Genomic DNA, 15,512 nt, shown 5'->3' with positions numbered 1-15,512 from the left:
TCTCCTCTCCTCTCTCTCTCTCCTCTTCTCTTCTCTCCTCTCCTCTCCTCTTCTGTTCTCTTCTCTTCTGTTCTCTTCTCTTCTCTTCTTCTCTCTCTCTTTCTTCTTCCCTCCTCCTTTCCTCTCCTGTCCTCTCCCTTCCTCTCCCTCTCTCCTCTTCTCTCCTTCTCTCCTCTCTCTCTCTCTCCTTATTTATACGTATATGTTGTAGTATATGGTTAGCACCACATGACTTGGAAAAATACTCTAGAACAGTGGTATCAAATAGAAATAAGGGCCACTAAACCATACATAATGATCCCTACAGGCTGCATTTTGACTTAGTTTAAAAATGAAATGTTCTGTTTTTATTGCATTTTTATTTTCTTCTCAAATATTCCCCAATTACATTTTAACCTTGTTTCTGTGCACTGAGGAGTGTTGTGGCTGGGGGCCTGAGTGTTGGACACCTCTGCTTGAGAGCATGGGTTCTTAATGTGGATTCTGTGAATTTGGATTTTTTAAGAATGTATTTTGATAAATGTATTTCAATATAATTGAGTTCCTTGGTAATCCCATGTGTTTTATTTTATGCTTTTAAAAATTATTCTGAGGGATCCGTCGGCTTCCCCAGACTTCTGCCTAGGATGTCTAGCATACAAACAGGGTTAAGAGCCCCTGGGATGGAGACTCCTTGATTACTCGACCTCAGGGAAGTGATAGGACCTGAACAGGTCCCTGAAACACAAGCAGAGTTTGGACAAGTGGAGAGCAGGGGAAAGGGCCTTCTGGTCTGGGGAACACCTTAAACAAACATGGGAATGCCCGAGGAATGTTGAGGGGATTGTGAGTGATCATGATTCAAGCAAAGAGTTTATGTGGAGAGTTGTGGGAGATAAGGTTGAGAATTTACAACTGTAGATGTAGAGTTGGAATGGACCATAAAGGTCATTTAGTCTAATGTCCTCATTTTACAGATGAGGAAACTGAGGCCCAGGGAGGTTAAGTGACCAAATGGGTGAGCTTTGAATACCAAGCTAAGGAGTTCAAATGGTATCCTGTGGACAGTGGGGAGCTTCTGTCCCTTCCAGTTGTAACTATCTCAAGAGAATGATGAGAAGATATTAACTGACTGGATGAAAATCTGTGAAAACAAAGAGATATCAAAGCATGGAACCTCAAGCTGAAAAGATGGAAATGGTTGCTAATATGTTCCTTATTGCTATGGGGACTTTGGGGAATTTGTAAAGTTCTCTTTTGAATATCAAGCTGATTTCCGCTATGGTGTTTCCTGCAGAGCTCTATTTAGAAGCAGAGTCCTGTAGATTGCCTGTCCCTTTCCTGAAAGGCTGACATTTTGCTAATTGATATGCATACTTCATTTGCATATGAGTGCTTGTAATAGCAGGTTGTACACAATTAACACAGAGAGTCCATTGCTGCTTCTCTGGTTTAATCTATTCTTTTGAGGTTGGTTTTCCCCATCATGATCAAATAATAAAATGGTAGATTCTCTGTTTCCTCATTTGTAAAATGGGATAGAGGCAGCCTAACAGTGGCTAGGTGGCTCACCTTGGAGAAAGGACAGCATGAGTTAATGAAATCCAACCTCTGATTTACACTGGCTATGTGACCCTAAGCTAATCCCTTAACCCCTTGGTGCCTCAGGCAACTCTCTAGGACTAGATGTTGCTCAAACATATGTCATCTGCATTGGTACAAAGAGCCTCCTCTTGAGGATGTCTCTGTTCCAATGAAATCACAGCTTACCAAAAAAATGCAGTTAAAATATTTGTACAATAACCTCATAAAGTTATTGTGAGAAATACACTTGGTAAATCATGGAGTGCTATAAAATATGCATTATTGTTTGAATCATGAAATGTCAGAGTTGAGATTATAGGATCATCAGGTTAGAAATGCTGTAAGGAACCTTAGCAATTACTCAAATAGATTATGAAACTGAGGACCAGAGTTTAGTGATTTAACAAGAGCTTGGATTTGAATTCAATCTAATTCCAAATTCATGCTCATTCCTTTACATAGGGGCTCTTAACCCAAGGTCTATGAACTTTAAATAGATAGATAGATAGATAGATAGATAGATAGATAGATAGATAGATACCTGTACTTCAATACAATTGGTTTCTTTTGTTATCCCATGTATTTTATTTTACACATTTAGAAATATTATTCTGAAAAGGGTTCCATAGGCTTCATCAGACTGAATATATATATATATAATATATATTATATACATATATAATATATATAATATATATATAATAATATATATAATATATCAAAATACACAGAAAGGTTAAGACCTGCTTTAGAGTGTGGCCCTGGGTTCAAATCTTCCTCTGACTGTATTACTTGTGTGAGTAAATGAGTTGGACAAGATCCTCAGTTTCCTCATCATTTTGCTTATGTGGGTTATATCTATTAAGATTTACCATATTACAAATTAAAACAGGATAAATTAGAGGTAATCACCAGTAGACACTGTAAGGACTAGCCTCTTAGTAGACACCATGGTACAGTGGAAATATTTTTGGCTCTGAAGTCAGAGGAAGTGGGTTCAAATCCTGCCTTGGTGGCTTATTATCTGTGGGACCTTGGGCAAGTTGTTAAGTCTCCTAAGCCTCTGTTTTCTCATCTGTAAAGTGAAGGGTTTGGACTAATTGGCCTTCAGAATAGGTCTATGATACTTCCATCCCATAAGGAAGACTGGAGAATCCATGGCCTGCTACAAATGTAGCCCTTTAGCTGGATTTCTCTGAATACTAATGCTAGGTAATACTAGGTTTGCACAGATGTTCTCACTCAAAGAATAATTTAGCCCTGGGGAGTTGCTGTGAGGTTGTCCCTCCAAGCAGAGTTTGGAGGACAAGAGCAGCTGAGGGGCCCTAGAGGACATAGAAGGGTTCTTAAAGCCATGGGTTCATAGCTGGACCCGACCTTAGATATCACTGAGTAATACCCTCCCATTTCACAGAGGAGGAAAGTAAGACCCTACTTGCCCAAGTCACCTAGTATGACAAATGCAAGAGAACAGAAAATAGCTGATTTCTATTCCTACAACTCAAGCAGAGAGTGGCTAAACTCCTATCAGAACCTAAACCATTTCTCTCTGTGTCCATTCTTCTACCTCTCAATACTGGTGTTTTCTTTCTCTTTTTCCCTCCCTCCTCCTTCTCTCTCCCTCTTCTCCCTCTCCCTCTCTTTGTTTCTGTCTCTTCTTCCCTCCTCCCTCTCTTCCCCCACCCCTTATTTTTTTCCCTACCTCCTTTCCTCTCTCTCTTCCCCTTCCCCTTCTCTCTCTCTCTCTGCAAATTAAAATCTTTTTTTTTTAAGGTGGGTGTGGCTCTAGATTGTTTTCTTTGCCTCCTGAATCAGTGGTCCTCATCATGAAAAGGCTTTTTACCCTCACCCTAAGACCATCTTTCTCAATAATCCCTAAGTGCATGCACGTGCAATGCCTAACAGATCTCAATATTTCAGCTGACCTACTTCCTAGGAGCAGTGTGACAAGAATGAGAATAAGTGCTTTAGAAATGGATGTGAGCTTGTTAGAGGAAAAGCATGATATAAAACCAGGGCGTTGTCTTTGCAGCAAGCTCCCTGCTAGGTAGCATGGCTGGGAACTTCTGGTTGATCAAATATTCTGGCTGATAAAAAATAATCCTGCAAACATTTTGGAGAACAATATGGCAATATTCGATAGTATAGTGATAAGTATCCTTGCCTGTCACATGGGAGACTGGGGTTTGATTCCCAGATTTCTTGGGCAGTTAAATGGTACAGTGAATAGAGTGCTGGCCTTGGAATCAGGAAGACTCATCTTCCTGAGTTCAAATCTGACCTCAGACACTTATTAGCTGTGTGACCTTGGACAAGTCACTTAACCTTGTTTGCCTCAGTTTCTTCATCTGTAAAATGAGATGTAGAAGGAAATGGCAAGCAGCTCTAGGATCTTTGCAAGAAAACCCCAAATGGGGTCATGGAGAATTGGACACAACTGGATAACAACAATGGCAAAATTCAGTAAGTCACAAAACTAATCATACCTTTCAACTAAATGAACCTACTGCTAGGGCTCTATGCTAAAACCAGTAGTAAAGTGGGGGAGGCAGGGTATGTGATTACCTCTAATTTATCGTGTTTTAATTTGTAATGTGGTAAATATTAATAGATATAACCCACATAAGCAAAATGATGAGGAAACTGAGGATCTTGTCCAACTCATTTACTCACACAAGTAATACAGTCAGAGGAGGATTTGAACCCAGGGCCACACTCTAAAGCAGGTCTTAACCTTTCTGTGTATTTTGAGCACTTTTATCAGTCTGATGAAGCCTATGGACCCCTTTTCAGAATAATGCTTCTAAATGTATAAAAATATATGGGATTACAAAAGAAACCAATTACATTGAAGTATAGGTATCTATCTATCTATCTATTTAAAGTTCATAGACCTTGGGTTAAGATCCCCTATGTAAAGAAATGAGCATTGGATTTGGAATTAGAGAGATTGAATTCAAATCCAAGCTCTTGTTAAATCACTAAACTCTGGTCCTCAGTTTCATAATCTATTTGAGTAATTGCTAAGGTTCCTTATAGCATTTCTAAACTGATGAGACCCTCAAGGTCAGCCCTATCACAGGCTGCTAAAAAATAGACCAGGCCATTGCCTTTAGAATGCATGCAGTGGCTTCTAATTTCCAGACACATGTGCCAGTCAATAATAGACACAGCTAGGTGGCACAGTGGAAAAGCACTGGGCTTAGAATCAGGAAGACCTGAGTTCAAGTCTTGCCTCAGACACTAACTAGCCATGTGACCCTGGACAAGTCACTTAACCCCTGTCTGCCTTAGTTTCCTTATCTGTTAAAAATGAGGAAGGTTGGATTCTGTGGTTTCTTCAGCCCCAAGGCTATGATCCTATAATAGGAGATTGTAGAGAATAAGGGAATAAGGTCACAGAGTTAACCCTAAATGAGGCCAATTGAGTGACCAGCAACCATTTCTTAAGCACTTGCTGTATTGTAGGTTCAGAGCAATCAAGACAAATAGGAAATTGCTTCTGCCTTCAAGGAGCTGATGTTCTAAAGGGGGAGGAGAACTACACGCACACATTTAAATCTATGAAATGATATGGTAATATTATGGGAAAAAGCCTTAGCAGCTGTGGACAGGGCAGGGCTGGGGAAGAATAAGGGAAAAGCTTCCTGTGGAAGGTAAGTCTTGAGCGATATTTTGAAGGAAAGAAGGAATTCCAAGGATGGAAATGGGGAGTAAATATACCCCAGGATCAAGGGATGACCGGTGCAAAGGGGAGTGGAAGACAGAAGTATCATGTATGAGAAAGAGTAAGAAGGCTGGCCTGACTGGACCCAGCACCAGAGATTTGGGTGAAGGGGAGAAATGAGTTACAAGGCTGGAAGTCAGGTCGTAAAAGGGCTAGACAAATGAAATGGAAGTGCTGGTATCTGATTTTCAAGGCAACGGGGAGCCACTGGAGTCCACTGAGCAGGGGAGTGACACGATTGGTGCTGTGCTTTAGAAAAATCACTTTGGCAGGTTTGTGGAGGATGGACTGGAGAGGAGAAAGTCTTGAGACAGAATCGCTTGAGTTACTTAGAATTACTTAGCATTGATTACCATTTTATAGATTGAGGGTCTAAAACCTAGGGAGTCTGGATTACTTGTCCAGAGTCACACAGGACTTACCAGAGCTGATACAGAAACCAGATATCTTAATTCCTAATCCAGGTCTATGCTGCTCTGCCTATCTGTTTCTTAAGAAGCTGGAAGCCCCCAATCCCACCTCTCCTTAGGCCACAGATGACTTCCATTCACATACTTGCTTCTTCTTGCCCTTTTCAGAAGTGGAGCAGATCGAAGCTATTGCCAAGTTTGACTATGTGGGACGGTCCCCCCGAGAGCTGTCTTTTAAGAAGGGGGCCTCACTCCTCCTGTACCACCGGGCCTCCGAAGACTGGTGGGAAGGCCGGCACAATGGAGTGGATGGACTCATCCCCCATCAGTACATCGTTGTGCAAGACATGTGAGTAGGCTTGGGGACTGCCTGACCTGGTCCACGTGAGACAGGACTGAGGTCATCCTTTCCTCCTTATCCTGCATTAGTCTGATTCTTGCTGGAATGTCCCAAGTTTTTGATTTCCAGGGTTCCATCCTCAGCTTACCCCTGATTGAATTAGTTCACTTAGCACATTTATCTACTTCCAAGGACTGGGATATCTTCTCCTTTAACATTGATATACTTCACAAATATGCAAACAACTCTCTTCTAGGTGTACGGACACAATGATTAATGTCCTTGGTTCCATACTTCAGTCCATCCTTGACTCCACCAAGGCCAGTCTTTACCCATATTCATATTGTCACTCACGTGCATGGAAAGTTCATGTTCTCTCTGTCTCCAGCTGGGCAGGAAAAGGGTGTCAACTGTTCCTTTTTATCTTTTTATCCTGTCCCTGGCATATGCCCTATAAATAATAGGCTCATTGCATTTGAACATAGATATTCCAGGCATTTAATACTTATTTGTTGTAATTTAAAGAATGACAAAAGTCCTGAGAAATGTGTCTTGCCTGGTCCAGTCACACATCATTCATGTTCCCAATGCTCACAGTTCAGGAATCTGGGGGACCCTGTCTGAATGTAAGGGGAATGGAAAGGGGCCACATGAAGCCATTGTCAGCCATTAATGCCTTAAGTAAAATTAATTTCTCAGTCTCCCTCTCAGTAAGGACTGAAGGGACAAGACCCAGAACAGGTAAGTTTTGATGGGGGTAGTGAATGGTACAGGTCCTCTGTAGTGGTGTTTTCTGGGTAGCTAGCAAGCACTGTGAGGGCCCCAGATGCTTGGGAGATGATGAAAAAGAGAGATTATTGAAAGGGGATAGGAGGAACATTGATGCTATACTTTGCCTCCTGAATCGTTCAGTTAATGAAATTCAGTAAGCACTTATTAAGTAATAATAATAATAAATAATGATAGTGATAATAATAATACCTGGCATTTGTATATCATTTTAAGACTTACAAAGTACTTTTCAAATATTAATCTCATCTTATTCTCACAACAAACCTGGAAAGTAGGTGCTATTATTATCCTCATTTTACAGATAAAGACAATGAGACAAATAGAGGTTAAATGATTTCCTCAGAATCACACAACTAAGTATGTGCTGAGTATGTCTAAGGGAGGCTTTGAACTCTTCCTGACTATGGGTCCTGAACTCTATCTACTGTGCCAGCATTTAAGGCATGATATTAGGCACTGGAGACATAAAGATGAAAAATAGTATAGTCCTTGACTTCAAGAAATTTATCATTTAATGCAAGGGTGATAAGAAATAAGATTAATATACAAATGAATATAATACAAGGACAGGCCCTGGGTGGATAGATAGAGAATGCGGGCTTCCAGCTTCTTCCCTTCAATATTCTAGGCCACAAGCCGTATCCTATATGACTACCCAGCTCACCAGGCAGCATCCTGCCTTTAAAAGTCCGCTCAGTCCTATCCTCTGTCTCCCCTTGCCATAATTCCTTGATCTGGCTGGGGTCTAGCTCTTCAGGGTGTGAGGAAGAAAAGGCCCAAATATGGAGATACAAAAGTCTGGTGGAGTTCTTTTATTTGAAGGGAAACTGCTAAAGGCGTCGTTGATGGCCAAAGCAAAGAATAAGAGAGTTGGCAGATACCTGAACTAGCTCAGGTCCAACGGTAGGCAAGAATGAGATCTGATTTCCCTCAGGTGGGGGAGCAAGTTCTGGATAAGTGGGACTCAGGGATGTCTTGGGGCAGCTACATCTACCTTTCCTATTCATTGCTGTTAGTCTGGGAGGCAGCTCCCATCCTTGACTCATGTCCATTGGTGTCCCCAGGGACGATGCATTCTCGGACAGCCTGAGCCAGAAGGCTGATAGTGAAGCCAGCAGCGGGCCCCTGTTGGATGACAAGGCCTCTTCCAAGAACGACCTCCAGTCCCCCACAGAGCACATCACTGACTATGGATTTGGGGGAGCGATGGGCCGGTAGGGACGGGCTCTTGTTTTGCTATATCTCGTGACTTCTTGCGCTTGAGGGAGGGAAGAGTTAGCAGGTGAGCACAAGTTCGGTGCTGGGCAAAGCTAGATTGAATGGGTACCGCCTGTGTTTAGCTAAAGTTGGTGCAGGAAACACCTGGCATAAAACTAATCGGGTGGGGAGTGGGGAAGGAGTTAAACAAGTTGGCAGCCTGGGACCTGGATTCAGATCCATCATATAGCTCCTTCATATCTGTCTCCTCCCTTCTCTCTTTCTTACTTTCTTACTCTTGTATCTCTCTCTCTCTCTCTTTCTCCCTCTGCTCTTCTGTCCTCTTCTGTCCTCCTTCTTCTCCTCCTCTTCTCTTCTCCTCTCCCCCCTTCTCTCTCTCTCTCTCTGTCTTCCTCTCCTTCCCTCTTCTCTCCTCTCTATCTCTGTCTGTCTTTCTCTCCCCTCCCCTCCCTTCCCTTTCCTTCCTTTCCTCTCTTTCTTACTCTCTGTCTTTCTCTTCTATATCTCTTTCTCTCTCTCCTCTTTTCCCATTTCTCTCTTCCTACCTCGCTCTTTTTCCTTCCCACCATCAGCTCCTCTCTCCTTTCCTCTTCTTCTTTCCTTCCTTCACCCTTTCTTCCTTCTTCTCTGCCTGTGCCTCAGGCCTGCTGGGGGACACCCACAGGCATTGCTTAGCTTTAACTAATGACCCTGAGGACTAAAGAATTCCTGACCATATCTAACACTCAGTCCCCTGTTACGCAACCTTCTTTCTCAAAACACTCAAACAGCATCCCCCTCCCCTTCCAGCCTGCCCTCCCTGCCTAAACAGCCTCTTCAAAGTCTTTTTGTGACCTTCACCAAATGCAGTAGCTTACATTTGCAGAGTACTTTCACATCCATTATCCAATCTGATACTCACAAGGTACAAGGCAGACAAGGATTATCCTCCTCTGGTGATTTGCCAAGGATCACGCAACAGGTCAATAATATGACCACTAGAACCCAAGTCTGCCTAAGCTCAGTGACCTTTCTGCCGTAGGAGGCTATAGTCCAGTATGCCACTGAAATATAATGCAGAACTCCTAAAATGCCTGAGGAAGGGGCTAAGTGATGGGCTTCTTTTTCTCAGTCAGCTTGTTTCCTGCCCTTGGAACCATCCCTACACCAAAATCATAAATAGACAGCCATCCCACCCCTCCTCCAGTGTCTGTGCCTTCTGGCCAATGTTTAATGAGTCCTCCATGAGCACCGCTCAGATTTTTCACAGGGATCTTGACACAACGTCCAGTTTACATGAACATCCTGTGCTCTGACAACAGCCTGGTACATAAATGGCCATTTGTCCAAGGTGAATGATACCTCATTTTGTCTCTGGGTCCATTTTTGGGGGACTACAAGCTAGCAAAAATATTCTTCTGGAGGGTATGTTTCTGGTCCAGTCAGATCTCACTGATGCAGATTTCTTGGGAGAAGGCACATATATCTACATTTATTCCAAAGTCAGAATTACAGAGCACCTTTTGTAGAGATGGAGTTTTGCTTAGGTAAAGCATGTGGTCATAACTCTAGCTGCCAATAAAGCATCAGCAAATCGAGGTCCTGCTGATACTGCTTTAATGACTAGGGAAAAAAATTATTATTAACCCATTAATTGTCTGCAGATTGTTAGCTAAATTTTTGAAAACAGATTATTCTTGGAAGTAGGTTAAACATTCCCCTTTTTATAAAACAAACAATACTGTTTGTCCACTTAGCAACCCCCCCCCCTTTTTTTTAACAAATAGTACAAAGGAAAACTAGGCTGATGTTTGCTCAAATTATGAAAAATTTGAGTTAATGAGGTTTTATTATGCTCACTTAAAGCTCATGTAAAATTCCCATGGGTTAGCTGAGATGTTTGAAAGTTGTCTCCCCATGACCCCCTGCCCCATGGCTCCTTTGCAGAGTACGGTTGAGATCAGATGGGGCTGCCATCCCCCGTCGCCGGAGTGGGGGTGATACACACAGCCCACCTCGGGGCCTGGGTCCAGGGATAGACACCCCACCTCGAGCAGCTGCCTGCCCCAGCAGCCCCCACAAAATTCCCCTCAACCGAGGCAGGATCGAGAGCCCAGAGAAGCGGAGGATGGCAACATTCGGAAGTGCTGGCAGCATCAACTACCCGGACAAGAAGGTCCTTTCCGATGGGCACCCGCTGAGGTCAACCTGCGGCTCCACGCGGCACAGCAGCCTCGGAGACCACAAATCTTTGGAGGCTGAGGCCCTGGCAGAAGTAAGGAGATAGCGGCAGGGCTGACGGAGCGTGGTCCCCCTAGAAGGGCAATAGGGGGAGGGAAAAAGTAGGGCCCTTTGGCCAATGCCCCTTTGCACCCTCATCTAGAACAAGAATTGGCTTCTGCTGGGCCACGAGTCACGAATGTGGCTTCCCTGATTTGTTCATTCACTCCCTTGAGTAAAACCCCCAATGTCCACTCTCCTGGGTTAAGGCATTGATGATTTCTATTAAAAATACAAATGTCCTCTGGAAAGAGTATCCAATGGAGTCCTTCTCAACTATTGACACTGTAGCTCTTGCTGATAATAATGATAATAGCTGGCATTTATATAGCACTTTGAGATTTGCAAAGCACTTTATATATGTTCTCTTATTTGATCCTCACAGCAACCCTGGGAGGTACATTCTATCATTATCCCCATTTTGCAGATGAGGAAACTGAAGCTGAGAGAGGTTCAGTGTGCAAGGTCAAACAACTAGTCAATATCTAAGGCAGGATTTGAACTCTGGTCTTCCTGACTCCAGGCTCAGACTTCTACCCACTGTGCCACCAGTTGCCTCTAAACTAATTGCTAGTTTATCATTTGCTGGTTGAAAATGTTTGTGGGCTGATATATTTAAAAATAAGTATTCGTAAAGATTCATGTAGATTCCTAGCGAGGGAAATTAATGATTGCTCAACAAGTATTTTATTAAACACCTATTATGTGCCAGGCACCATGGTAAGGTATAGGGATGCAAATACAAAAATGAAATCTTGGATGCCTTCAGAGGTCTTACATTCTGTCGGGGGAGATAACACAGACACATGTATAAGTGTATTTATAAAATACATACAAAATCTATACAACGTAATTTTAGGGGAAAGCATTCACGAGTAGGAGAACAGAAAAAGCTTCATGTAGAAGGTGATACTGATTTTGAGCTTTGAAGATTTATCAGAAGCCAGGGCATCTAAGAGGCTGAGAAGAGGGAAGAGTGAGTGCATTCCAGGCACGAAGATCAGCCTATTGCAAGCTGGAGTATGGTGTGGGAGGAATGTCTAGAAGGCTGTTCAGAAACTCTCTTTTCTTTAACGTGTAGCTCAGCTTTACTGAGCACACTCTTTGCAACAAACCTGCAAAGTAGACGGTATAAGGATTTTTCTCCCCACTTTATGGATGGGAGAAACTGAGACTGAGAGGGCAGGTTACATGTGTGAGGTGACCCTGATAGGAAAACCAAGAATGAAGCTCAAATGCAGCACTCTTTCCAATATACCATATTTCTTTTCCCACTTTAGGAAAGAGGAAGTGGCATAATAGAGAACTGGACGTGGTATCAGAAAGACCTGGGTTTGAATCCTGCCTTTGACACTTAGTATGGTCATGGGCAAGTCACTTAGTGCCCCCACCCAACTCTCCAAGATGAAGTTGCAGGGAGAAAAATGACACTTAGGCTGCCTAAAGAGGGCTAAACTGGCCCAGGTTGGAAACAGTTGCAGCCTAGAAGCTGAAGTGCATCCATGGAGGGAGTCTCCATACCAGAAGCTCCTTACTCTGAAAAAATAATAGGTCTGTCCCCAAAGCAATCAAACAGTTGGTAATCCCTTCCTCACAGGTCATTGTGAGACTCAAAGAAGATAGTATGCTTTTCAATCTTCAAAGTGCTTTTTTATTAGATATATATTTATTATTATTATTAGATATATAAATAGCTCTTATTATTAGAGACTCAAAGAATTTCATAGACCTGTGGAATGTTAGAGCTGAGCAAGACTTTCAAGATTTTCAACTAGTCCTCCCATTTTACAAATGAGAAAACTGAGACTCAGAAGAGAGAGGATATCACTTGTCCAAGTTCCCATGGCCAGGCGCTGACAGAGCATGTACTCAGAAACCACAGCTTGACCCAAGAACTAGATATCAGTCTATGTAAGCTTTGTTGTAGCATGGCACTCTGTTGTCTAGGGAATCATTAGCCTTATCCTGCAGTATGAAAGAAAAAAGTTCAAGTTTCAATTTGATTCCTCTCTGAATTATGGGGAAAAGGGAAAGCGTATGCCTAGGAGGCAAAATCTGCCCCCCTCCCCCAGTTTTTGTGAATTGATAAATTAGTGGGGGATGGGAGGGGGGCTATGGTCATTTCTTAATGAGTGTGTAATTGTGAAGGGAAGCCAAGGCATGAACGGTCTAGAATAATAGATAATTTCTCCTTATTGTAAAAAAAATAACAAACCTTACCATTGACTTGGTTTTGGAATAGACTTTTCCATTTCTATTTGACTGTAGTAACCATAGCTGATATTCTGAGAACTTGAAACACTTCAGACTAAATAATGAAGCTCTGACGTAAAGTCCCGCTGTAGGATACGGAGAGCTGTTGGCTTATCCATCTATTTTATTCCTCTCCCTATCTCCTTTGTGCACCCTCATGCTGGGAAAAGACGGCATCACCTCTGAGACCAATGCATGGCACAAGCTTCAGCCAAGCTGCTCTTTCTCTTAAGCTTTCTGTCTTTCTGGCTCACACCTTCCTTGGGGGAAAGTGAGGGAAGTAATGAAATGGTTTTGTTTTTGTTTTTGTTTTTTAAGTTTTATCTTTCAGCCAGCCTACTAGGCTAGAATAAGCAAAGGAAGCAGTGGTATCAACAGATGAATTAATTAAACAGAATGTATAATGAGGTAAAAAAAAATGTTGAAAGCAAGATTTATCATAGATAAACTGAAAATCAGACAGGAGCATGACTGTCCTAAACGGCTGTCTCCTGAGTCAGTCAGTAAGCATTTATTAAGAACCTGCTATAATCCAGACACTGTGCTAGGCATCAGGGTTGCAAAGAAAGGCAAAAGACAGTCCCTGCCCTCAAGGAGCTCACAGTCTAATGGTGGAGTAGCATGTGAATAACTATGTACAAACATGATATACATAGGACAGATTAGAAAAATCAACAGAGGGAATGCTCTAGAATTAAGGTGAGGGCTTCTTGTAGAAGATAGGATTTTAGCTGAGACCTGAAGGAAATCCAGGCAGCCAGGAGCTGGGGATAAGAAGGGAGAGCATTCCATGCATGGGGGATGGCCAGTGGAAATGCCAGAAGCCAAGAAATGGAGGATCTTGTTTGTGAAATAGAAAAGAAGCCAGTGCCACTGGAGTAAAGAATACATGGTGGAAAGCAATGGATATGAAGACTGGAAAGGTAGGAAGGGGCCAGGTTATGAAGAGCTTTAAATCAAGAATCTTATATTTGATCCTAAAGGCAATAGGGAACCACTGCAGTGTATTGAGTAGGGGGCAGGGACTGATTAAAGTCAGACTTGTGCTTTAGGAAGATCAGTTTAACAGCTGAGGGTCAGGAGAGATTAGGCAGGCAGACCCACCAGAAGGGTATTTCCAGTAGTCCAGGTGTGAGGTAATGAGGGTCCACACCAGGTTGGTGGGGGTGCCAGAGGAGAGAAGGGGATGCACACAGGAGATGTGATAAAGGTAGAATCAGCAGGACTGGTCAACAGATTGGATTTGAGGGGTGAGAGAGAGTGAGGAGTCAAGGGTGACTCCAACGTTGGGAGCCTGGGTGACTGAGAGGACAGAAGTAGGGAAATTAGGAAGTGGGGAGATTTGGGGGGAAAGAAAATGAGTTTAGCTCTGAACGTGTTGAGTTTAAGGTGTCTGCAGGACATCCAGCTCAAAATGTCTAGTGGACAGTTGGAGATACAAGACTAGAGGTTAGGAGAGAGATCAAGGCTAGGTAAATAGATCTGAGAACCATCAGCATAGAGATGATAATTGAATCCGTGAGAGCTGACAAAATCACCAAGCAAAATAATATAGAGGTGAGGGGAAGAGGGCCCAAGACAGAACCTTGGGGGATATCCATGGTTAATGGGCATGACCTGGATGAAGATTCAGCAAAGGAAAACGAGAAGGATGTAGTGGGGATAAATGGAGCAAGTGGGAGTTTTTTGAGGATAGAAGAGATGTAGGCTTGTTTGTAGGCGGTAGGGAAACATACAGTAGACATGGAGAGATTGAAGATTAGTGAGAGAGTAGGGGTGATGGGAGGGGCAATCATCTGGAAAAGACAGGATGAAATGCTTGCTCTGGCGTGGACAAGGGCCACCTCTTCATGTGAGACAAGGATAAAAGAGGAGAAAGGCAGAAGGCATCTGAGTGATGTGAGATGAGGAGGAAGGGATGTGGTACCTACATTTCTCCCAAGGTATGTGTTTTTCATTAAAATGCAGATTTTTTTTTAAAGAAGGGATAACATTTAGCCTTTGTCAACTATGAATATTTTAGTTCCAGTTAATTTGTTAAATTAGCACTAGTCATCTAGCAAGGCCCTGAAAACATGGGACATGACAGGTAAGTTTTGTTTCAGACAATTGGGTGAGGAAGGTTTGGAGGTTGGAGCCCTTTGTGGGGAGGGGAGGCCCTGGTGTCCCACAATGGTGATTGTGGGCAGCCAGAGGAAACAATGCCAACAGATGGCATCTGGATATTCGGTTGAGGAGGAATGAAGTTAAAAAAAAAAAAGGAACAGGATATAGAAAGGAGAATGGAAGACTTTGCCACTGAAAACAAACTTTACTTACTGAAAATATTTCCTAGCTAAGATTATTAAGAGTCAGAGAATCACATAGCCTCAGATCTGAAAGGGCTATCAGAGGACATCTAGTAAACAGTTAAACAAGCTTAAACAAGTTAAACTTACAGTGTGCTAAGTGCTAGAAATATAAATGTAAAGAAAAAGACAGACCCTGTCCTCTAGAAGTTTACATTCTAGTGGGGGAAGATAATACATAAAAGAGAACAGAAGAAGTGTAAGGGGAGACAGAGGTACCTGGGCATCGACATGGTGGAGAAAATCCAGATAGTCAGGAGTGGGGCCTAGAGAAGGATGAGGACATGACTGGCCTGAGAGTTTTCCCTAGAATGAAGGTTCTGAGAAGAACCATTCAAATAGATGATGGGGTTTCAAGGGCAGAGAGTACTTCTGGTATGAGAAGTCCAAGCTCCAGGAAGTTAAATGTTTAATTGAGGTCCCAGCGACAGTTATTTAATCAAGATTGGAAACGAAAACCTAGGAATATGTGAAGGGTTGTCGCTTGGACACATCCTCTCAGTGCCCTGGTCAACTCTCTAGGATGCTCAAGTTTCAGGGAAGATGCAGACCTGTGTAGATAAAGGGAGTTTCTTCTCCTGGGAGTTCTCTATGCCGATGAA

General features: G+C 42.7%; 1 protein-coding gene across 2 annotated transcripts in view; it reads left to right on the top strand.

The window, feature by feature from the left end:
- The window catches only part of SRGAP3 (SLIT-ROBO Rho GTPase activating protein 3), a 274,861-nt gene that overhangs the window by 254,331 nt on the left and 5,018 nt on the right, over nucleotides 1-15,512 (top strand). Inside the window, exons 19-21 of one of the 2 annotated variants that reach the window (XM_027864072.1) lie at nucleotides 5,869-6,049; nucleotides 7,897-8,046; nucleotides 9,977-10,304. In XM_027864072.1, the coding sequence (XP_027719873.1) occupies nucleotides 5,869-6,049; nucleotides 7,897-8,046; nucleotides 9,977-10,304 (659 nt within the window). The remainder of the gene's footprint in view (nucleotides 1-5,868; nucleotides 6,050-7,896; nucleotides 8,047-9,976; nucleotides 10,305-15,512) is intronic. The other variant, XM_027864073.1, reaches the window with a different exon arrangement.

Source organism: Vombatus ursinus, unplaced genomic scaffold, assembly GCF_900497805.2.
Source record: "Vombatus ursinus unplaced genomic scaffold, bare-nosed wombat genome assembly UNPS02014773.1, whole genome shotgun sequence".
In the NCBI taxonomy this organism is placed as follows: Eukaryota; Metazoa; Chordata; class Mammalia; order Diprotodontia; family Vombatidae; genus Vombatus; species Vombatus ursinus.
The sequence above is the reverse complement of the archived record's forward strand: the minus strand, read 5'-3'. Positions and strand labels throughout refer to the sequence as shown.